Source organism: Platalea leucorodia (assembly GCF_965183815.1).
Source record: "Platalea leucorodia genome assembly, chromosome: 4".
Lineage (NCBI taxonomy): Eukaryota > Metazoa > Chordata > Aves > Pelecaniformes > Threskiornithidae > Platalea > Platalea leucorodia.
The window spans coordinates 14,654,055-14,677,508 of record NC_138826.1 but is presented as its reverse complement, the minus strand read 5'-3'; the positions used below and the strand labels follow the sequence as shown (position 1 = coordinate 14,677,508).

The 23,454-nt window shown below is 45.4% G+C and overlaps 1 protein-coding gene across 2 annotated transcripts in view; it reads right to left on the bottom strand.

Annotated features, from left to right (window-relative positions):
* The window catches only part of SH3PXD2A (SH3 and PX domains 2A), a gene marked incomplete at its 5' end in the record, with an annotated part of 263,482 nt that overhangs the window by 84,177 nt on the left and 155,851 nt on the right, over window positions 1–23,454 (bottom strand). For both annotated transcript variants that reach the window (XM_082308802.1, XM_082308803.1), the window contains one exon: window positions 3,619–3,647. In XM_082308802.1, the coding sequence (XP_082164928.1) occupies window positions 3,619–3,647 (29 nt within the window). The remainder of the gene's footprint in view (window positions 1–3,618; window positions 3,648–23,454) is intronic.

Here is a 23,454-nt window from a genome sequence, read left to right as displayed (position 1 = left end):
CATGAAACCAGCCAAGAAAGATTCTCAGCAAGGGAAGAGGGCAAGATCATTTTACTCCAGGAGTCTGAAACTTGCTCTATCCAGTAAGGAGGGCGTGTGGGGCATGTGTGTGGGACACATCTTTGGGGAGAAACATACTCCAACTGGTTTTACAAGCCACATCAGGATTAGCAGATGTCTCAAGGGTTAATTAGTTCACCATGCACAGATGGTAGCTGGTAGGGTTTGCAGAGTGGATTAACCTAATTTGTGGTTTGTAATGTACCATGCAAATATCCATTACTAGACTTGCAGCAATTCTGCCCTTATTTTGATTTGAGGAGAGAAAACCACACAATGAATGCTTGCATAGAGGTAATGCCTATTTTGAGTGACAAATGAGTTGCTGTTCACTTGGTTAATGTGATTGACAAATTGGAGTCTGAAAAGTAATTCCTTCCCTTTTTGCTACAGAGGGTCTTTGGAGAGACCTATACGAGACCATTTGTTGCGAGCGTGCAGAATATGCCCTCGGTAACCACTCTTTACAGTTGTACTGAAATCTCTTTGGCACTGACAGATGGTCATAGAGCAACAATTCAATTGCCTGGAAATATGAAGGCAGCTTTCTGAAGCAGCTCTGCAGCACGTCAAGTAAAGCCCCACAAATCCAAGGTCACAGCACATGTGGCAGCTCAGGCCAAGCAAACGTCCATGCCTACGCAGAGCCTCAGTGGCTTACAGTGAAGCTCCAGGTCTCTGAGCTGACTGCAGGTTAAAGCATTTCTAATTAGATCATATCCAAGCAAAAGGCTCAGTGTTTATATATTACTTCACACAAGAGGAAGCCTGGCTCAGGGCTGGCATGCAGAGATGCCCCAGATCAGTGCACGACTCCCCTCTGTTTAGCTAAGGACAAGCCACACTATTGCATTTGGTTCAGAAGGTCTCAAATGTTTACAACCAGTATCAGCTGCAGCAATAAATGTTTCCATAACTCCTATTAAACTCTGAACTTATCCAATTTCTCCCTGCTCTAAGGGGCAAGCACAGGACTAGCTAGACGCACACTCTGGCAAGGCAGAGGTCAGGGTAGAGGTGATACTGGCTGTCAGAGGCATTCCCCAAATGTTTCTGCGATCGGCCATGCTCATGTCATGCCTGCGCATGCCTGAGACACGGCAGCTGTGGGATTCCTGCCGGACAGCGTAGGACAGCCGTGCTCACACCCAAAAGCCTTCTCACCGCACATCTTTGTGTTCACAGATGATGTGAAGAAGATGTGTTCACAGGTCTGATTTATTGGGAGGTGCTTGCATTTAAGAGTGCCTATTTGTCTCTTGTTTAAAAACAGAGTAGTGCCTGCACCTACAGAGGAAACTATGTTTCAAAGCTATTTGTTATCTTAAAAGACTCTCACAGCACACCCTGGAAATCTGTGCTTATTTACCCCATCATTTGTTCGAGTGTCATAAAGCTGGTCTTTGTTAGAGGCTGTAACTACCAACTCCCTTGGCATATTCCTTCGCTTGTTGTGTGCACACTCCCACAATATCCCGCTCTAAACAGAAGGAAGCATTCCTCTGCCGCTCTAAAATCAGGCAAGAAGATGGCTGAGAACAGAGTCCCTTTATGCAGCTCACTTTGGTCAAAGAGCTGCTTCACATTCCTCTTCGTACAGGGTAAGTGGAGAAAGAGCATCCCTAAACCCCACTGTTTCCAAGCCCTAGCTGTGTGAGCAGCCAAGCACCAAGAAGCAGCGAAGAGGAAGCAGTCCCAGAAGGGGACCCGGCAGCATGTGCAAGTGGGACAGGCTCTCTCCCTTGGCTCTGTCGCAGGGATGGATGAGCACGTCGCTTGGGATGCTCAGGGCAGGAGGCCAACAAAGAGCCCAGCAGGGCAGCATCCACAAATGGTATCTCGGCTACACTGACCCAATCCCTCTTCCCCCAACGTCATGGCTGACCAGTTGACCAGCTTCAACTTCCCCCCAGAGCCACAGGAATGGAGGAGCAGCAGTTCCCTCACGCTGCCAAAGCAATTCCTCACATCTCTTGCATGAGTATTGCAGCTCCTGTGCGTGTCAACTGGTGCACTGAGCCCAAAGCTCTCCTGGTTTTCTAATGCTGTTCTAGGTCAGTGCTAAATCAGGCTGCCCCAGAGACTTCAGCAACGTTTTTCAAAGGTCTTTACGTGGCCCAAAAGCCCCCAGTGCTCAGGATGTGGCACTGAGCCAGGAGCCCCCACACTCAGCTCTGCCTTCTACTGAGTCACTTGGATCATTATGGTCAGCCCCTCTAGAGAAAGTGCTGCTGCCAATTTAATTCACGGGCCATTGTGAACAAACACTTCACTTTAATACTACATTTAGGAGGCCCTAGAAGTACAACCCAGACAGAAGCTTTGTAGGAGATTAGGAAGACGAAGCATGCCCTAGTTTATTGTGTCAAGCCAGCACCTTGTACCACACTTGCCTCTTCATTACCACAATCCACCTCAGGGAAATTCAGGGAAAGGGTACCAAAAGTATTAGCCTGCAAAGGCAACCGCCATTTGATGCACAGGGCATCAGGGTCAAGCAAGAGCTTCACTTTAGTGCGTCAGTTAACTTATTACAGGACTGCAGCTTAAAAACTCTCATAATTACCCAACAGATCAATCTAGGCAGTGACATTCATTGGAGTCCAGTATGTTACATTTATCTTCCCTTCCTTCCCAGAGACTAAGCCATTGCAGTGTTTCTTCATCATCTTAAAAAAGAAGAAAAAAATCCTCCCCTCCCCTGCACACAGGCCAGAGTTTTCCAGGAGTTGCTATTGGTTTGAAAGGCCTCTCTTTGGATGCCCTGAATGCAATTTGGAGGACCCAAGATTCCAAACAAAGTCAATGAGAGTTGCAGGTGCTCAATGCTGCTTAGGGAAAAAAATTAAAAAAAAAAAAAAAGAAAGAATAAAAAGAGAAAGCCCTGACACATCCAGCTCAGAGCAGCCAAACCCAGAGGCCCATAATTACAAGTCCCTGTTGAAAACACATCTGTAAAAATCACTAAGAGCTACAAGGGGAGGGGAAAAATTGGATTTATATAGTTTCAAATCAGGGTTTTATAGGACATTTGAATCCAGGATCTTAAAAACAAAACACTGAGCTAGAGCTGTTGAGGCAGCCCAAACCCAGCCACAGACACTGAGAAGCTTTTGCATCAGAAGCCTCACCAGAGCCTTTTGGAAAGGAAAAAAAAAAAAAAAAAAAAAGATTCAGAACAGAAAAGCATTCCCTTCCCCGCCGGAAAAGGACCCCAATTCTCAGGCTGCATTCTGACTGTTTACTCAGGTAAAGATTGACTTAAGAAAAAAAATGAAAGAGAGAAATTTAATACAATTATCCTCTCAGGCTGGAGAAGAAGCTATATAAATACAGCCAGAGGAGAGCAGTCATTTTAACTGAAATACTATATAAGGTGGGTTTCTTCTCTCCAGTGCAAAGGAAAGAAACTGTATGCCCATCTCTAGCAGGCTTCAGCAATAAAAAGTTAAACTGCTATGCAATTTCATGCAACACAAGAGAAAGGGAAGGTTTAAAAAGGGGAGGGGGGAGGTCCTCTCTGTAATCATGCAGTACGTAGAAAGCCTGGTATCTTACCTGATTTTCTCTTTGAAGATCCATAGTCCCTGAAAAAAAGACAACAACAAATAGACATGGTTAGAGCTAGAAACGGTGGTGAGAGAATGGGTGCCTCCCAAATTTCCACCCATACGCTCAAGGGCTCATCCTGCGCGCTCCCTCCTTTAAAGAGGAGGTCAGCACTGCAAGGCATTGACAGGCAGGGGCCGGGACGGATCCTGAGCAGCACCGGCTCATCAGCAGCAGCAGCTGGGGCTTCTGCAGCACCAGGGGCTCGGGGAGCATGTGATCAACGAGACAGAGCAAACCATCCACAACCAGCAAGGCAGGGGAGAAGGGTGTCATTTTTTCCCCTTTAAATTGAGCTATTAAATGCACAGCTACTGAATTAACCCCTGACATTCCCCTGGAGAGGAAAGGGAATATTAACTGTTTGCTGCAGGGGTGTGGCTGCTACAGGCTTATCTGGCATTGCTTGCAGTCCTCTCCTTTCAGAGGCTAATTAATTTGCAAATAACCTCCAGACCCCTCCTAGTTATCTCTGACAAGCACTTGTCTTCTGCAAGGGAAAAAAAAAAAACCCAAACCCCAAACTTTGTCCTTTCTTCTTTCTTTCAGGATGGGGAATACACCCTTATTTTTCTGTAGTGATTTAAAGGGTGCTGGCACCTTTGCTCATGGCAGAACAGCTGAAAGCTCAGACAGCTGCTACGGAAGTGGGAAGAAATTACAGAAGGGAGCTGCGAGAACTGATTCGGGATAAGCAGAACCGAGGACAGAAATACTTTGCTATGGCTGTGCTTCCTCCCGGCGCTCTCCGGAGCCTCTCAGACCCAGCTCTGAAATGGTCTGCACAGGCAGGAGCCCGGGCAACGAGAGACTGGGCAGAGACAGCATCGCTGTGCGGGCACAGCGGCTGCGGCATGGTCACACACCGCACCCGCCGGTGTTAACGTTGGGAAAATCACCCGATGAATCTACCGCAGAGGCAGGCTGTGTTTGCAGGAATCCCACCAGAGGGGCAGGCAGAAGCCTCTAAATTTTTGGGTGTCCGACTGTCAGGAGTGGGGGTTTTGTTCCTTGCAGCATGCTGTGTACTCTGGAGGAATCGGAGAAGGATTGTCCCAAACTATGTATTTAATTTCAGGAAAGTTTGGGGGATCATCTGAAGAATCGACAGGTGTTTTGAGGGCAGAGGTATGCCTACCCATAAATCCTGTTTCTCCCAGCACTTTGCGTGCATCCCATGCCTTACATGTCTAGGATTTGCTTCCAGTGAGTAATAACTACTTGGGAGTTTTTTGCACCCTCTTTGAATTTTCCAGTGTCGTTTCTATTTCAATTAAGTGGTTGTTTTGTCAGCCATGTCTGCAGTTGTATTTGATGTGAAGATGCTACTGCTCATGAATAGGCTGCTTCTTCTACAGAAGTGATATCATATGCAAACATAATGCCTGCTATATGGTGCCTGAAACAGAGACCCTTCAGACTGAGCCAGGGAAGGCACAATCCCCAAAATGTAGTTCTCTGCCCCGGCTCCGCTCCCACGCCAGCCTGGAGCTTTGCGGTTGCTGTCAATACAGCTCTCCTGGCAAGTGAAGGTCTGTGTTTGGTCCTGCCCTGAACTGCCTCTCTTCTGACAGTGCTAAATGGTGAGAAGGTGAAACCCTGCTGAAATCGACACGTGTAATTTGCTTTAACCTAATATCTCCATGATATCTCCCTATCTTGATGACCACTTCAATCCTGGACCTTCTCAGCCCTACACCTTCGAGCTGGGAATTCCCTCTGCAGCACATTGCGTCCCCACCTCTGTCTGTGTTGCACAAAAAGGTTGCACCCAGCTCTTGCAGATGTTAGCACCCTGGGAGGACAGCGTAGCTGAGTGCAATCCCTTGAAGATAAACAAGATCATCCTTCCGATCTTTGCCAGAAGGCCCTCAGCACACATTTTCAGGGCAACCTCCTGCCAGCCAACTGTGCTGGGGACACCCCACAAGCATCCTAAGAGAGGTTGTAGGTGAACAGAGCACACACAGCAGGGTGAAGGCAAGCAGCATTAGACAGAGGTGAAAGAGCCTTCAGCCTGATTGAAGTTGGGGTATTGATGGATTGATATGGTTAATAAGCAACCAAAAATGGATAAAGATGTTGCTGAATGTGTTTGCCCACCAGATCAAGGCAAGGTTGGTACCTAAGGTTGGAAAGTACAGTAGAAGATGATTTGGCTGTGCTCATGCTGTGCAACAGCGGCAAACACCACAAAAGCCTCAGAATTCAAACCTCCATCCTGGATGCTCTGCCACATCTTTCAGCCCAATCTCTAGCTGGTTTTAGAGCTTCTGTGAGTGACTCCAGTGAGGTTTTAAATGAGGCTTGTTCTTTTAATTCTAAAGCATGACTCATCCATGCAATTTAAAGAAGGTAGAGATTAAAAAAAAAGCAAAATTTTGAAACGTTTTTTTCTTTCTACACGCAGATCATGGGATGACAAGAGATATTACTGCATAAAGAACTTTTTCACTTTTTTTTTTCCATGTTCATTTGCTCATCTGGCTAGCATTTCTTCCACAGCAAAAGCACATCATTTATGGAGATGTACTTGCCCTTAAGTTTCCTCACACAAGCCCTGCAATGGGCAGACACATCCCACATCACACTACTGATGCAAGCACAGAGCACTGTCCTCGATATGATGTGGCAAGCCACATTTCTGGTCAATGGCAAACATGGTGCCAACAGAGGCAGTAAGTGTTCATGTGGGCCAGGAGCTCTGGTCCAGTGAACACGGTCATTGCATGGCTTGTGCGTGGTGAAAACAAACCTTTAGGTTAGTTTGAAGAGGAAAAAAACCCCTTACTGTCACTGCAAAGTGCACAGCTGAGCAATTTAGGGGCAGCTACAAGAGGATGAAGCAGCAAGTAGCTCTCAGTGATGTCCCTTTGAGATCATGAGGGTAACTAGTATCACCAGAGAATCCAGAGTGTATTCAAACTCTTGAAGGCAATTGAACCTACAACTTCTAGTCTTAGTTTCTAGTCTTAAGCACGAGATCATCCTTACAGAAGAAATTAAATGATCATTACAAAATATTTATTTGAATCACCACCACCCCACAACTCATGAGGCTCGCTCAAAAAAAAAAAAGCCAACAATCAACCTATTGGGCAAGTTTTCATCATTTCATTTATTCTTTCTGTAAGTTTTAAAGTCAAGTTTTACTGGGTTCTGATTTTGGAGTTCCTGAAGTCCATGTACCCCATATCTCCCTGTCTTGTCACTTTTTTGCACACCCACATTTCACTCATAAAATTAGGACAAAGCAGTATCAAATAAAATGGAGCCTGAAATAAAATCCTCATCTCCCCAGTGAAACTCTGAAAGCCAAAACTTGTTTCTCCCAGTGAGGATGGGGAAAAAAAAAATCACTGCTGAAATAGAAAGCAAAGAAGGTATAGCAAATAATCTCTCTGGCTGTGTAAAGTGCTCTTTGTATACACACTCTTCTCCTCTTTTCTGCTAATGAAGAAAGCATGTGCTGCTGCTTTGCAGCAACAGCAGCAAGGAGCCCTGCCTGACTCCATGTTTATTTTCTATGTCCTATTATTCTGCATGTGATTCATTGATGTCTTTTCCCTGTCCCAAGTGACGATCTGTAAGGTGAATACCTCTCAGCCTCACTATTTTCAGAGGAGCATTAGTGTGAGGCTGAAGTACTGGATTATGTCTCCAAAACAATAAAGGAAATTATTTAATGGTTTCTCTTAACTCTAACAGCTTCCAAGTAGAAACTCTGATCTTCACCTGCAATACAGACTGCACCTGGCACACTGCTAGCCCTTAAATCAGACAAGAAACCTGGCCTTGCAGAAGAAAAACCCTTCCAAGGAAAGGTTCAATGAATGTCATGTCTGCAGCTACACAGGGAAGCTCACTTTCTCTTAAGCTCTTGCTCTTTTTATCTTTTTATCTTTATACACACACTCACATTTCCATTCTTCTTCCATTTCTATAAGAGAACAGACACCACCATCCTAATCTCCCTTCCAGCCATAGCTACAAGAATAGCAGTGAAACCAGCGGGTGGAACTAAAAATAGCACTGGCAGGTCCCTTCTTCATTAGCCAGGATCACTCAATACTTGAACACACTCCTTTCACAAAAATAGCGTATTTCTAGCCTTTTTCATATTAGAACGTAGCAATTTTGTCTAAAGTCTTCCTGTGGGGCACCACCTTTAGCTGACACTGAACCTCATTACTGGCAAGGAAAGTATTTCCTGCTGCTAACAATATTAAAATATTGCTGGTGCCAAGTACGTCACACAAGCTGGACACACTCTTCTTGCTTTAATGACAAAGGAGAGGGAGGCTGGATCTTCTTTCTCATCAGCATTACACCAGGATAACATTACTCGTTTGAAATCTAGCAAAGAATGTGAAAGGAAGACCATGAGCATTGCTATAGAGCTGATTGCCTTGTTATCACATTAAGCTATCCACAGTCAGTCTGGAAATTTGAGAGAGATAAAAATATCTTATGTCATTGAATTTATATGTCACTTGCAATCTAATTTAGTTATGAAGGTCATATTAACAATGTTATGGAGAAGTTTTATGGCCCATCCTTTCTTTAGGGACTGCCTTTGCTGCTGTAATCAGTGAGAGTTAATAAACGTAGATGTGTGCGCAAGTGTGTTTTCATCTATCTAAATACATACAGATATACATAACCAAGCAGTGGCACAATTGGAAAGTTGTTTTGCAAATGAGGAATATCCTGACATTTGTTCAATAAAGCCTAAGAAATGTTCCAAACAGAGGAGAAGACTGAAGGTGACTAGGTGCACCTGCGATGGACTCTTTAGCCATACTTCTAATTCAGTTTGATTTCTATCTGGCCCGGAGTTTTTCTCCTGCATCTTCCATGGAGATCTGGCAAGTCAGCAGAAGCCTCCTGCAGGAACCAGGAGAGTTTGCAGACAACACTGCATCAACGGAGGGGCTGCAAGGCTGCAACTCGGCTCCTGCACAGCTCCCCCTCGGCGGTGATGTATTCAGTTTGGGGACCTCATCCCTGCGGTACCCGCGATGCAAAGGCTCTTTTAAAAGCTCCTGCCTTTTGCCACGGGACAGCAGACCCAGCAAGCTCACTCTGTGGGATTCCTCCTTTGTCAGATACGTCACCTTTTAGCCTGGAGCCTCTGCCTGTCAGTAAAGCAAGGCTCGGCTTCAACTCATTTAGCAAAGATTTCAGACAACCATGAGTTTCAGCTGTGAGAGAAAACAGTGCCTGCAAAGCATGAGGAGCTGTCAGACCCACGGAGGAGCATGGCTGGGGGAGCTGCACAGCAGACATTTCATCAGACGAGACAGAAGCTAAAGGGAGAGTAAATCATCTTTCTGTCTGTTTCTCAGTGTTCGCTGTCCAAAGGAGATGAGACAGCGACAAACCCTGAGAAATGGAGGTTAATCTGTATCCTCTAGAGTATTTTAATACATAAATTTAAATTGTTCTGTATTTGTTGGCTTTTGTTAATTCATGTTTAAATACATTGTAGGCGTTTATGTTCCCATGCTCCTTAATTCCTAAAAGTCTCTAGTGGTGTGGGCAGGCTGTGGTGGAGATGGACGACATTTCAAACAAACAACTTGGATTATCATTTAATCACCAATGATTTGCCAGGCAGATTAAAAGCACAGAAATGTTTTAACAAGAAAGTCCACTCTCTCCTTCCCAACACTCATACAGTTTGCAGTCAGTAATGAAGACCACTTTTTCACAAACTATTTTCTTAGCGCTGCTATTGGATTCTGTGACTATTTTTAAAGTAAACCAATACAAAAATACTTTGCTACTGCTCTTTACGTGTACAGAAACCTGAGCCTTTAGAATCTCTTTGCATCTTGAAACTCTCCTAACTGATCTTCCTCAACAGCCAGACTGACATTTTCTATTTGAGACAAGGCACAAAACCAAGCGTGACCAAGAACTGTCACTAGGTGCCTGCCTGTCACCAAGGCCTATGGCTGGAAGAGCACCCAAACACCTTAATACTATATAAACACACAGGAGCCATATGGAGAGTACAGGGTTAAAATTCATATTCATGGTACTCAAAGTGCAAAAGTTTAACCATGTGTATGAAGGTATCTGCATTCCCACTGAGGTCTGAGACCCATATGACATGTAATTAAGCAAAATTAACTCTACACATTATGCATCAGGAACACAAACTCAAACACATGGATGCAAACAGCTATACGTTTTCCCCCTCCAGCACTCCATCCTCTGAAATCATAAAAGCACAGCTGATCTCTTCCCCGAGCCAAATAAACAGATGAAGGCTTTTTTCCTTCTTGTTCTTTTTTTTTTTTTTTTTTTTTTTTTTTAGAAAATATTCTGCTCATTTCCTGATATAAATTGTTGCATTGTGGAACCCTCTCGAACATGAATCTGTCCTTTCTGAGCAGAGGTCAAGCTTTCCAGCCCTGTCAGAAAGGGCCCCATTGTGGCGGTCCCGAGACTCCAGAATTCCTTGCCGCGAGCAAAAGGGAATTTTGAGGGGCAAGAAGAAAATCTGGCAACCTGACTTCAAACCCAGGCATTTCTTGCTGGCTGGAAGCGGTCTCTGCTTGCTGCTAAGAAGGGTAAGCCACTGTTGTGCAACCAGCTCCTTAAGAGAACGGAGACAACAAAAGAGAGAATTTTGCCTTCCTGCCACCTTTCTGTTGTCTTCACAGTGTAGCTGTAATGCTGGCATAGAGCAAACAGCACAGCTTTATATACTATAGACTTCTGATTAGGCTGCAGTGATTTTCTCTGCATCATATAACAACAGTGGCCCAGTTTGGCTCACCAGGACCCAACTGGAGGTCCTGACTTAGTGCTGACTTCTGACAGCTTCCTTGAACCCAACAAAGTATAAGTCAACTCAAGTTCTCCCTGAGAAACTCCAACCACAACACTGGAAACTCATCTGTAAGTGCAGAAGAGATCTTCCCTATACCAGTAATGGTAGCTTGCAGAGAAAAGCCACGGTTGGAAGGAGATGGACACTACTTCCTCTCCAGCAATGCTCCCTGCACCTGAATCCATGGATTTGTATTATGAAGGGGAGGTGCAGGACAAGGAAAACCAGCGTCCTCTGCTCTGCACTCAGAGTATCCTGGAGATTAGTCCTGCACAGCACAACTTGAGCTCTGCCACCAAGTCCAAGGTGCAGAGGATGCAGACAGCTCCAAGATAAATGACATCCCCATGGACCATCTCAGCCTCATGCAGACCCACAGTGTTTGGGGGTGGCTGTCGCCATTTCTTTTTTTGCGTAGAAAGGGTGTAGAAGGACGAGAGATGGGTTTGAGGCATCCTGCCCCTTCCCTAAATGATTGGGGAATGTCACAGATTTCTGTCCCGGGATTCCTCAGTGGTGAAGCTGATCACTTGGCTCCAGAGTGCAACTTCAGTATTTGGCTCGGGCTGAAGAAATGCAGAATTATCCTCTTGAATTTTTCACGATTATATTTTTTTATGATGAAATTATCCTCCTGGAGGAAGACAGGGCTTTGGAATCGCACATGCAGCATTTCACCAGGCTGTGAGATACGGGGCAGGGCGATCTGACAGCAAAGCCCGGCCTCTCCGGCACCAGGGAGAGATGGCTCAGCACAACCTGGAAGCTGCAGGACACTGGGGCAATGAGCTAACGCCATGTGATCCTCTACTGCAAGGCTTCAGTGGCCTTGAAAAAGACAACATGAATGTTTATAGCAAGATTTTTCCTGGAAAGAAGTATAAAAACAAGATCTTGCCTAAGAGTCACATTCTCATCTGTTTTTGTTTTACCTTGTTTATTCCTTCAGATGGCAAATTTCTCCACAGGACAGAAAAATGTATTTACCTTAGCAAGAACTCTGGGTGGAGGTGCTCTTCACCTCCTCTAAACTGACCTTGCTTGTCCCTTGCGGGGAGTCCAAATTTATCTCCATCTTACAATGACCAAGCATGTGTCACTTTATTATAGCCTTTATAGCATAAATGCCGAGTGATAAAAACAAGGCAATAAAAATTAATCATTCTCATGTGCAGCTTTTCCAGTTGTGCTCTTCACTTTGGGATTTTATTACACACATCTACACGCAGATACAATATATGTTTAAAAGATGCATCCAATCATAGTTACAAATTAAGTACTGAATATCAGAATCATAAATTCAAATGTACCTTATAAACTAGTCAGGCTAATGAGCTTGCATGTATGCCATACGAATCTGATTAAGAGCTTAAGAAGGCAGCACAGGCTTTGAATCTTTTCTTCATTTTTTTTGAGCCCTTCCTGATTTGAGGGTGGGCCCCTCAGATTCTAGTTTCCATAGGAGATTTGGGTCCAACCTCTGATTTGGAACCACATGGTCCATCTGGGTTTCTAAACTGCAGCCCGAATGGTGATTATAAGAAAAGGCAGAGTCCCTTTGCTGTCTCCCTCCACGGACATGTTCCTGCTGCTCTTTTGGACTGACTTGATTGGAGCTACGTGTATGGTGCATGGCCACTGTCTCCTCCATCCCACAGTGGCACTGTCCTCCTACAGACAACCTCCCTGAAAGCAGACATCGCCCACTGTGCACCAAGTTGTGCCTGCTCACAGGAGACAGGATACCACCACCTCCGCCAGAGTGTGCATGGAGACCAACAGTGTCACCCCCAAAACTCTCATCCCAGAGAGTCCTTGGAAAAGGATAGAGGGAAAGAAAAGAAAACTTGCAAGTTACAGATTTCCAAGCCTCAACACCAGGTCCAGACATAGCTTGTCCCAAAAGGCTTTTGCCACTGAATTACTGCACCAGGAGGAATAGTTGGAGCACAGCAGTTTAAATCAAACTAAGAGAAGAGCTTCTGCATGCAGTGCAGCTGAATCATGGTACTCACTGGTGTTAGACACTGTAATCGCCAAAACTAGGCATGGGCTCAAAAAGCAATGAGATAAATTCATGAAGCAAGGATAAATGGTGGCTATTGTACTCCATGCTCTGGATGCTTTGACCCAAAAAGTCCCATAACTGCTGAATGCCAGAAGCAGAAAGGATACACAAGGGAAGCTCACTCTGTATTTGCTTTGTTTCTTGCATTGGCTGCAAGCCACTGTTGGAGACAGGAGGCCAGATGGGGCCCTGGTCTCACCTAATTGTGGCCTTATAATATATTCTCCTGTAAAAGATCAGACTGGATTAGGATAAATTACATCCAAATCATGCTGCATTACTCAGCACATTAAATTGTCCTTAATCACATACTTTGATGGTCTAGATTCCTGCTTAAATTTACCTCCTGTGCATATTTCTGTGCCTATTTTGTTGAAACCACCGCTGAATTTCAACTATACAAAACAGGCTCTAATGAAAAGCCAATAAGGCTCTTTGATCAAGCTTTAATAGGACTCATCATGGGGACATATTCTGCTGTGGCAAAATGGTTTCCTCATCCTGTCTCTTTCAGAAATGTTTTGTGAGCCTTTAAAAGCAATTTAACACTGATTTATGTTAGCTAAGTGATTTCTGTTGCACATGTGAGTTACAAGAAAAGGTCTCTCATCTCAATTTGCTACACTGTTCAGGAAGTCAGTTATAAGTGCTGCAGTGCCTTCAGTGTCTCTGACTTCAATGCAGCGGAAATTAGCAATTTGAGTAAATACTTCATCATTCCCAATTCTTCCATGTGCCACATTCAGTACTTGACAAGAGACAACCTAGGAGTTTTTTTTTTTTGGTAAAGGGTACTGAACTTCCCCTGTCTAAGCTGTTTACCTAAGCTGTTTCCAGAAGATATTCAAGGAAAGAAACATACAATTCTTTAATAGAGAGCATATGAAACATGTTGATGACTATCTAATAAAATCGAGCATGCATTCAATAGGAGTGAGTCACCTCATCACAAGTTTAGAGATGAGGGATGTAGAAATGGTGACTAAGCAAGCTCACGCAGTAAGCCAGGGCTGCAACAGCAACCCAAAAGTTTTGATGGCCTGACCTGACCTGCCAGTGGCGTCCAACCAGCCCCAGGCATAGGTTGGTGCCACAGGTCTCTTCACACCAGGGCACAGATGCCAGTAGAAGGACAGGAGCCACTGCGAAGTGCCTGTGGCCAGGAGATGTATTGCCAGTGGTGGCAAGTGCTATACCCACTGCTGCTGCTTTGCTTATGGTGTTGCTGAGCAAAGAAACATCCCAAAATTGATGAATCCCTGGAGTAAAGGATCTCAAACAGCACATCAACTCTTCTCCCACATTTCCATATGCCAGAGAGAATAATGATGGCAACTACTAGAGAAATAAGGAACTATTTTCTGTGAAGTTCATTCTATTGTCCAGTTTGAATCTTCCACACCAGTTTGTGGCCATTGCTCCTGTTTGCAGTTTGCCACTACCAGCAAGAGTTTGATTCCAACATCCTTGTAACTCCCCTTAAAGAAGCTGTAGGTTGCTATTAGATCACCCCTTTACCTCCCCTTTGCCAAACAAGTAACAGAAAAACAACAAAAATATCAAACTTTTTTCTCCCATTTCTTCTCACTCCTCATCTTGGGGCAGAGAGACCCAAGAAAGCAGCAGTTATCCAAACGACACTGGTCCGGGCTGCCTTCCTCCTGCTCTCCCCTCCTCCTTGCGGGGAAGCCCTTGGCACAAGCAATCCCCCTCGACCCAAGTACCCTCATTGGCCACGTCCCACCTGTGAGCAAGGTTCCCCATGACGAATTTGCAGGGCCTGGTGACACTGCGCCCTGGGGAGTCCTGCAGGAATGGGACCCTGGAGGGAGCCCACCGGGAAGGCAAAGAGCCTCCTGCCTGCCCTTCTCCTTTTGACTGCCCAAGCTGCAAGGATACTCACTCACAGCTTCCCCCCGAATGCTCTCCTTTGCCCCGTACCAGCCTCAAAACCACCCCACGGTGGGCTCCAGGTCTCGGTGTCGCTCTCCGGGATTCCCCATAGCCCGTCCCAGCATGTGGCACGAGCGCTGGCACCAGCCCACATGCTGGAGGCTCACACAGGGAGTTCCTAGGCTGCCAGTGGCATTTTTGACATTTTAAAGGCTCTAAATTAGCAAAGTAAGAAATGAGTTACAGGCATTTCCAGACATGGCCCGGGTCCTGCTAGACCTCCAAGCTCCCAGTATAAAGGAGAGCATGCCAGATGCTTGGTATTATACAATTTTGCATTCCTTTCTGGTGCTGTTCTTATGGTAGCTAGCACTTCTGTGTACTCATCTGGCTTTTTAGCAACATACTGCCTGGACCTCTCTGTCTTGCTCCTGCTACATGTCCAAGGGCAGCAGCACCTAAAAGATTAAGACAGCAGTGTGCGTAGACAGCAGATGGCTATTGCATCTGTACTTACTTTGCACTGCTAAATACCCTATTGCCCTCGCCAGTTTTACATCCCCTTTTAGTGGTAGAATCATAGAATGTCCTGAGTTGGAAGGGACCCACAAGGATCATCGAGTCCAACTCCTGTCCCTGCATAGGACAACCCCAAGATTCACACCATATATCTGAGGGCATTGTCCAAATGCTTTTTGAATGTTGTCAGGCTTGGCGCCGTGATTACCTCCCTGGGGAGCTTGTTCCAGTGCTCCACCACCCTCTGGGTGAAGAACCTTTTCCTAATATCCGACCTAAACCTCTTCTGCCGTATCTTCCTGCCGTTCCCTCAGGTTCTATCATTGGTGATCAGGGAGAAGAGATCAGCGCCTGCCCCTCCTCTTCCCCTTGTGAGGAAGATGTAGACTGTGATGAGGTCTCCTCTCAGTCTCCTCTTCTCTAGGCTGAACAGACCAAGTGACTTCAGCTGTTCCTCGTACAGCTTCCCCTCTAAACCCTTCACCATCTTCGTGGCTCTCCTCTGGACACTCCATAGTAGCTTCATATCCTTTTTGTACTGTGGCGCCCCAAACTGCACACAGCACTCAAGATGAGGCCGCACCAGTGCAGAGCAGAGTGGGACAATCACCTCCCTCGACCAGATAGCAATACAGTGCTTGATGCACCCCAGGACATGGTTGGCCCTCTTGGCTGCCAGGGCACACTGTTGGCTCATGTTCAACTTGCCATTGACAAGAACCCCCAGATCCCTCTCCACGGGGCTGTTCTCCAGCCTCTCGTTCCCCTGTCTGTATGTACATCGAGGGTTGTCATGGCCCAGGTGCAAAATCTGGTACTTGCTCTTGTTAAACTTCATCTGGTTGGTGATTGCCCAGCTCTCTAACTTGTCTAGGTCTCTCTGCAGGGCCTCTCTGCCCTGGAGAGTGTCAATAGCTCCTCCCAATTTTGTGTCATTGGCAAACTTAGATAGTAGTCTTTCAAGTCCTGCATCCAAGTCATTTATGAAGACATTAAAGAGCACTGGCCCTAAGATGGATCCCTGCAGAACCCCACTAGTGACTGGTCACCAGCCCGATGTAACCCCATTTACTATAACTCTTTGAGCTCCACCTGTCAGCCAGTTGCTCACCCACTGCATTATGTGTTTATCCAGCTGTATGCTGGACATTTTGTCCAGGAGGATACTGCGAGAGACAGTATTGAAAGCTTTACTGAAATCCAAAAAATTATATCACCTGGCTTCCCTTGGTCAACTAGGTGGGTAACCTTGTCATAGAAAGAAATTAAGTTTGTTAAGCAGGACTTTCCCCTCATGAACCCGTGCTGGCTGGGACCAATAACTGTGTTGTCTTTCAGGTGTTTTTCAATAACTCCCAGAATAATCTTCTCCATAATTTTGCCAGGCACAGACGTGAGACTGACAGGCCTGTAGTTACCAGGGTCATCCCTGTTGCCTTTCTTGAAGATTGGCACAACGTTTGCCAGCTTCCAGTCAACTGGGACCTCTCCAGATTCCCAAGAGCATTGAAAAATCATTGAGAGAGGTCTCGCTATGACATCAGCCAGCTCTTAAATACCCTCGGATGAATCCCATCGGGCCCCATTGACTTATAGGGATCCAGGTGGAGCAGCAAATCTTGCACAAGTTCGGGGTTGGTTGGGAGTTCATCATTCTCACAGTCATGGTTCTCTAGCCCAGGGCTCTGGGGGTCCCAGAGCCCATCATCGATGTTGAAGACCAAGGCGAAAAAAGCATTAAACATCTCTGCTTTGTCTATGTCCCTATTTGTGAGGTGACCATGCTTATCAAGTAACGGGCCAATGTTATTTCTGTCCTGCCTTTTGCTATTAACATATTTTAAAAAGCCCTTTTTATTGTCCTTCACAGTACTGGCCAGCTTCAGCTCTAACTGAGCTTTGGCCACGGGACTTTTCTCCCTACAGTGGCAAACGGCATCTCTGTAGTCCTCCCATATTGCCAGACCTTGCTTCCACTGGCCATACATTTTCTTTTTTCACCTTAGTTCTAGAAGATCCCTATTCAGCCAAGCTGGCCTTCTACCTTGCCTGCTTGACTTCCAACATTTTGGAATTGCCTGCTCCTGTGCTCTTAGGAGGTGGTACTTAAAAAGTGACAAGCACTGATGGACCCCAGCATGTTCAAAAGCTTTTTCCCAGGGGACCTTAGTAAGTAGTTCCCTGAGCAGCGTGAAGTCAGCTCTCCTCATATCCACAGTTGAGGTCTTGCTGGCAGTTTTCCTCCTGTTACCATAGATTTTAAACTTGACTGCTTCATGGTCACTGTGGCCAAGGCAGCCACCAGTCGCCACTTCACCCATGAGACCCTCTCTGGTAATAAGCAACAAATCGAGGAAGGCACATTTCCTGGTTGGTTCCCTCAGTATCTGTACCAAGAAGTTATCATCCAGATGGTTTAGGAATTTTCCGGACCTGTTTGTACCAGCTGTGTGGCATTCCCAGTTGACATGTGGCAAATTGAAGTCCCCCATAAGGACAAGGGCAGATGACTTAGAAGCATCCCTCAGTTCCTTAAAGAATAACTCATCCGTGTCGTCATCCTGGCTGGGTGGCCTATAGTAGACTCCCACAACGACATCCGCTTTATTTGTCTGTCCCTTAATCCTTACCCAGAGGCTCTCAACTGTGCCATCGCCAACTGCTAGCTCCATGCATTCCAGCCCCTCCACTACATACAAAGCCACCCCCCCCACCTTGCCTGCCCTGCCTATCCTTCCTGAAGGGCCTGTAACCATCATGGCACACCAGTCACAGGACTCATCCCACCAGCTTTCATTTATGCCTATGATGTCATATCTCCGGGACTGGGCCCAGAGACCATCCCACGACCAAAAACCCGAAGTTCTGCCAATGACACCAGCCTCGGAGCCACGTGTTGATCAGCTGGGTCTGCCTGTTCCATTCAATATTCTTCCCTGCTACCAAAAGGATTGAAGAAAACACTACCTGAGCACCTGATCCTTCAACCAACCTCCCCAGGGCTCTGTAATCCCTTCTGATTGCCTTAGGACTTCTCTTTGTTACCTCTTCGCTGCCGACATGAAGAACTAATAGTGGGTAATAGTCTGAGGACCTTACCAAACTAGGGAGTTTTCTGGTGTCATCTCTTACCCTGGGCCCAGGGAGGCAGAAGACTTCCCTGTGGGTTGGGTCCTGTCGGCATATGGGACCCTCTGTTCCCCTCAGAAGGGAGTCACCTATGACAACTACCCTTTTTTTTTTTTTCTTAACATGAGTGGTTGTGATGCGGGGGGTAGGCTGCCTAGACAACCCTGCCATCCCAGAAGGACCTAAGTCCCCATCATCAGTTGTCTGCCCATCCAATTCCAGGGCCTCATACCTGTTGTGTACGGGCACCTGGGAAGGTGAGGCAGGCTGAGAGTGGATTCACCTGCCACCCCAAGCAGTAACCTGCTTCCATTCTCGCCCATCTCCTGCGTCTCCTCCTTCTGCCTGGTGGTGAGAGGGTAGGGGGTCCTTTGCCTCTTGTGCCGTGGTTGACTGGTGCCTCTGTCTCAGGGACGGTAGAGTACAATTCCACCAGTCAATCTCCTTCTCTGACTCCCTGATACTCCTCAGCCTGGACACCTCCTCTCAAAGCTCTGTCACCAGGCTGAGCAGCTCCTTTACTTGGGCACATCTCCCGCAGGTGAGCTCACTGCTGCCGTCAGATACTGCCCTGAAACTCGGGCACTCCCTGCAACCCGGGACCTGGACGGCTGCATGCTCCCTTGAAGGCTCTGTTTGAGTGCCTGCGTCAGTTCTTGCAGCTGGAGGGGCTGCGAGGGACCCTGAGAGCACAGCTTTTTGCCAAGTGGATCTCTCTCCTGACTTTTTAAAATCATCTGTTGTACATACGGCCCTAAGAATGGTAAATATTTTTTCCAGGAGAGGCAAAAACTTATGATGCATGTGGGAAGACAAGATCAAGCCTACAGTATGAACTCCGACTTCTTCATCTGGTGACTGTAGTCCTTCCTTTCCTCATTACATTTTCTTCAGTTAGAACAGTGAGATTAAAATACGGCTGCTTCCCAAATCTGCCTCAGCAGCATGTCCTTACTTAACTGTCTTGCAACATCAAATGTCTTTCCAGCATACTAAAAAGTAATGTAGTTCTCTATAAGACACCAATTTTATATTCCTTGGAATTGTTTTCTGCCTGTTTCTACAAAGCGGCACATGGAAACATCTTTCAAGTCATCGGGTTCTTTAATTTACTAGTCAGAGACATAAATCACGGCATGTAAGATCTACTGCGAGTTCATGAACTCTAGGAAACTTTTCTAATCACTGTCCTTTGAACTGAGCTTTTTCAGAAACTGTAAAACTCCAAAACATATCTAGTAAATGCATCTAGTAAATTTTGCTGGATTGGCAACTACTAAAAGCAGACTTGTCTTCCCTGATTACATACCAGCATCAGGCAGTATTAAAACATCCTCTCTGATTCTAACACTGAAACATAAAAGAAAAAAGAAGTCTTGAGCTTGCCTTGCCCAATATAACTGTTGGGATTCATGAAATGACTTCAAGTTTTCATTGACAGGCACCAATTAAGCCAGAAAAATAGATATAACTTCCCAAAGATAAAACCTTTCAAATGCTAGCATTAATTTTCAAGGTAATGACCATAACCCTTTTCAAATACTCAACTCTGATAAGAGGTCCCACTGCTCCCCAAGAGGTGAGCGAGCTAAATTATGTGGCATTTGCAAAGAAGCATCACGAACCTTTCCTCTGTACTCCACCCTTGGCAGTATCAGACCCGCTGAACAAGGACGTATTGAGCACCCCATGAGTGAATGGTGATGCTATTTTTCATATTATGGGTATGAAATTATAAATGAAAAAAGAGCCCTATACTTCAAGATGCTGTATGAGATTGTTTCAGTCTCAGTACTCAGTTCATTTTGGGAAGGAAACAAAGAAAACAGCACAGCTACTTCAGCCTGGACCAGTGGAAGATTCCTGAGACTGGAGATGGACAGATACACCCTGAGTTTTACAGATCCATCAAAACTTCTAGTAAATTTTACTTGGTTGGTATTTGATCACATACTTATTGATTATAATACTGAAATTAAAATTGACTTCACAGAGACAGATGTTTTCGCTAGTACATGGATGGATCCATACTAATACTTCCTTAAGCCTTACTCAATTAAAAGGGCAAATCAAAAAATCATGTTGACCTCAAATATATGCCCAAAACGACCCCAAATCATGTCAACTGACCTTTTAAGGACGCCAGCATTAATATTAAATACCTCTGGAAAATATATGAAAATATCTTTTTATATGCATTCAAAACATATGCAGACCGTAAAAGGCATTAAGGCACGTTGAGCACAGAAACGCCATCACACACCATGAAACGCTGCAATGTCTGAAGAGACCAAAAATTTTGTAGTCCAGTTCAGATACAAATTTGGATGTTGTTCAGACCTGCTCAAGCAGAAAACAGTAACTTTCTCCTTGTTCCTTTTATGTAACTCCTGTCCAATTCTCAATCCAGACATTAACTTTTAATTTACCTCATACATCTCCAAAAGGTACAAGTGTGTGGTATTTTCAATATCTTTTCCCATGTTCTACGTTCATAAAAGTGAAGAGGCATAATGGATGAATTTAATTATTTCCATCCATTCAGCTGGTTATAGAAGGAGACCTTTTAATTCAGCTAAAAGAGAAATTACTTGTTCCTTCAAAATGAACACTGATTCAGGGGATATTTCTGGCCTGCAACATGAAGGATCTCTATGTTTTTGAAGCTAAATGGCCATTGGCAACTTACTACTGCTGTAACTGTTCACATTATCTGATATATAGATATCAGATGTGGGCGAAGGGAAAATGTCATCAATTGTCAGGAATTACACCCCCTCCTTTTAGGCTGTTGATCTCACTTGCTCAGTAATTCACAAGCTCAGAATATCAATGAGGTTCTGCAAATGTCGTGCCCTGCAATCAGCTTTTGTGCACTATTTTCTCCCTTTGTTACCTGAAATGCCAGAAGCTGGACGATAAGAAACCACACTCTCAGCAGGAGCATTGCCTTTCCTATCAGGGGCACGCCGGGCTGTGCCTGGCGGTGAGCTCCTCCCCGTGGAGCTGCATCTACCACAGGATGACAAGAACATCCCTGAGGTCCTGGGGAGGTTTGTGTATCCTGAAGTCCACACTGCGGTGTCCAACCAAGCAGATACACTGGATATCATAATATACCGCAATCATGCTGCATAAAAACAACTGTAAATGTGAAATGCAAAGCTCTGCATTGCTCTTAGCTCCCAGTACTGAGTCTGAATTCAGTGCTATTTTTAATAATCTCTCATCGCTGTAAAATACTGCAAGATTCAAAACTAGGATCTGGGCATGCCAGCCATGAGATGCAGCAGTAGGGATAATGAATCAGAGCATGAAACAGAACGTCCTGCTGCCAATAACCTACTTATTAATGATTTCTTCCCCAGTCATCCTCTGGGACCGAGGCTAATTCCTGGAACTTTCTGCTTTGCCTCCGCTGCCTCTCCGGCACCAGCTACCCACCCATCCTTGCCTCACTGCTTCTGGCCTCGACCTGTCGTCCTCTCCGTGGCTGATTGCCTCCCTCCCTTCCTTATAGCACACACCTCACCATAATACAAAATTGCTCTGATAGCTACACAAACATCACGGTCCCTGCACAAAACCCAACTCTGACCTACCTAGCAATAGTGCGCGCAACACCAGAAACTCAGCTCTCTGTCTTACCTAGCTAGAATAAAAAACCTTCAAGCTCTGCTGTGCATCCCATCCATTAGCGGCGCCCGGGGAGCTGTGCAGAGACCTACCTCATGATTAGATAAAAGCTTTTCCTTCTAAATCACTGTCCAGAGGAAACCAAGGGTCTGGAAGAGTGAACTCCACATACATTAGAGGCCAGGCACATCCCTTATGCTGGTTATTTATGTGTCTTTGTTTTATGCTGAAGAATGCAAGGTTTTGTGGTAGGGAATAAGTTGCTTCATTTATTTACCATGATAACGACATCAAAACCCTTTTCTCAGTAAAGACACAGAAAAAGGAAAAGTGCCCCAGTTTTACTCAGGAAGAAACATTTTTTAAACAAAGTCTTAGAGCCCTACGTGTACCAAAACAAATCTGGGATGGTGACGGCTAAGGAAGGTCACTGATTTTTGGCCACCTCCCTGTCCCTGCTCCCCCAGAGTCTGCAGGCCACCTCATGCCCAACAGGTCCCAGAACTGTTCTAACCAGCAGAGAAACAGTCCAAAATGCAAACATTATACCCTGTCCCTGATCCCTCCTTCACCTGCCTTGAGGGTCTTCAAAGGGCAGGTGAGGAAGCCGTGAAAGCAGCCAACCTCCCGGAGCACAGGGCAGGAGGACATGCGCAGAGATGGGCCCCACCATGCGCATGTCCTGGGGCTGCAGCTCACCGCCAGCCCAAAGAAAGTCCATCTCCCAAAGAGGACTTGAAAAATAACAGGAACGATGACAAGAGAGATGCAAATGTATCTCCAGGTGCAGTTTTGCTCAATGCTTAAAGTTGTGAACATCTCAGGAGGGCAACTGCAGTTCAGGCTGGGAAGCCCTGGGAACAGACCCTACCTGAAAGACCTCAGAGCATCCAGTCACTAATGCAACCATGGCCACATTATCTTCACACCTGAGCACCCAGAAACTTGAATTGAAACTCTCTTCTCAGAAGCAGGCACAAGCTGCCATAGCATTTCACAGAAAGCAAGCTGAGCAAAAAGCTCCTGGCCCAAACTCGCAAAGGAAGAGCGGAGGCTGGAGTTTAATTTCTCAGTCCCTCAAAGACTCAGACTCAGTTGGGCCAACCTTCATTACATGCCATAGTGTGAGTTTAAAAATACACCACTCCTCTTAAAAATGTGTCACAGCTCTTAGAAGCAAGAAAATCAGGTTGTGGGTGGGAGTAACTGCACATTATATATATATACTTTTGAGCGACAGTCTTTTAAATTCCACTTTACAAAAAGCAGACTTTTTAGCACTTCAGGAGTCAAACACAGAGTTGTTATCAGAGGCTGGAAGCAGAACTGTTTTAAGAGGTAGGGGTCACTTTCTATTCATTTTTTTAGGAAATACACATTTTTTTTGCAGCTCTGTTTTTTAAAAAAATAATTATTTTATGCTTAGCCACAGCTTTTCACTGCTAATGTCATGCCCAATTCAGAAGATATGAACACCAAATGATTTGGCACGGGGATATACTCAAACAAAGGAAAAGAAACTGCTTACAATTTATGATATGCTTTGATAGCTGTTATTTAAAAATGTCAGTGTTTCATTCCAGCAAATGTTACAATAACAAGCACAAGACTAATGACCTGATGCCTTGTCAGAGATGTTCACAGGTCAGATAAAACCACCACATTATATCTGTAGGATCCAGCGTTTCAAAGACAG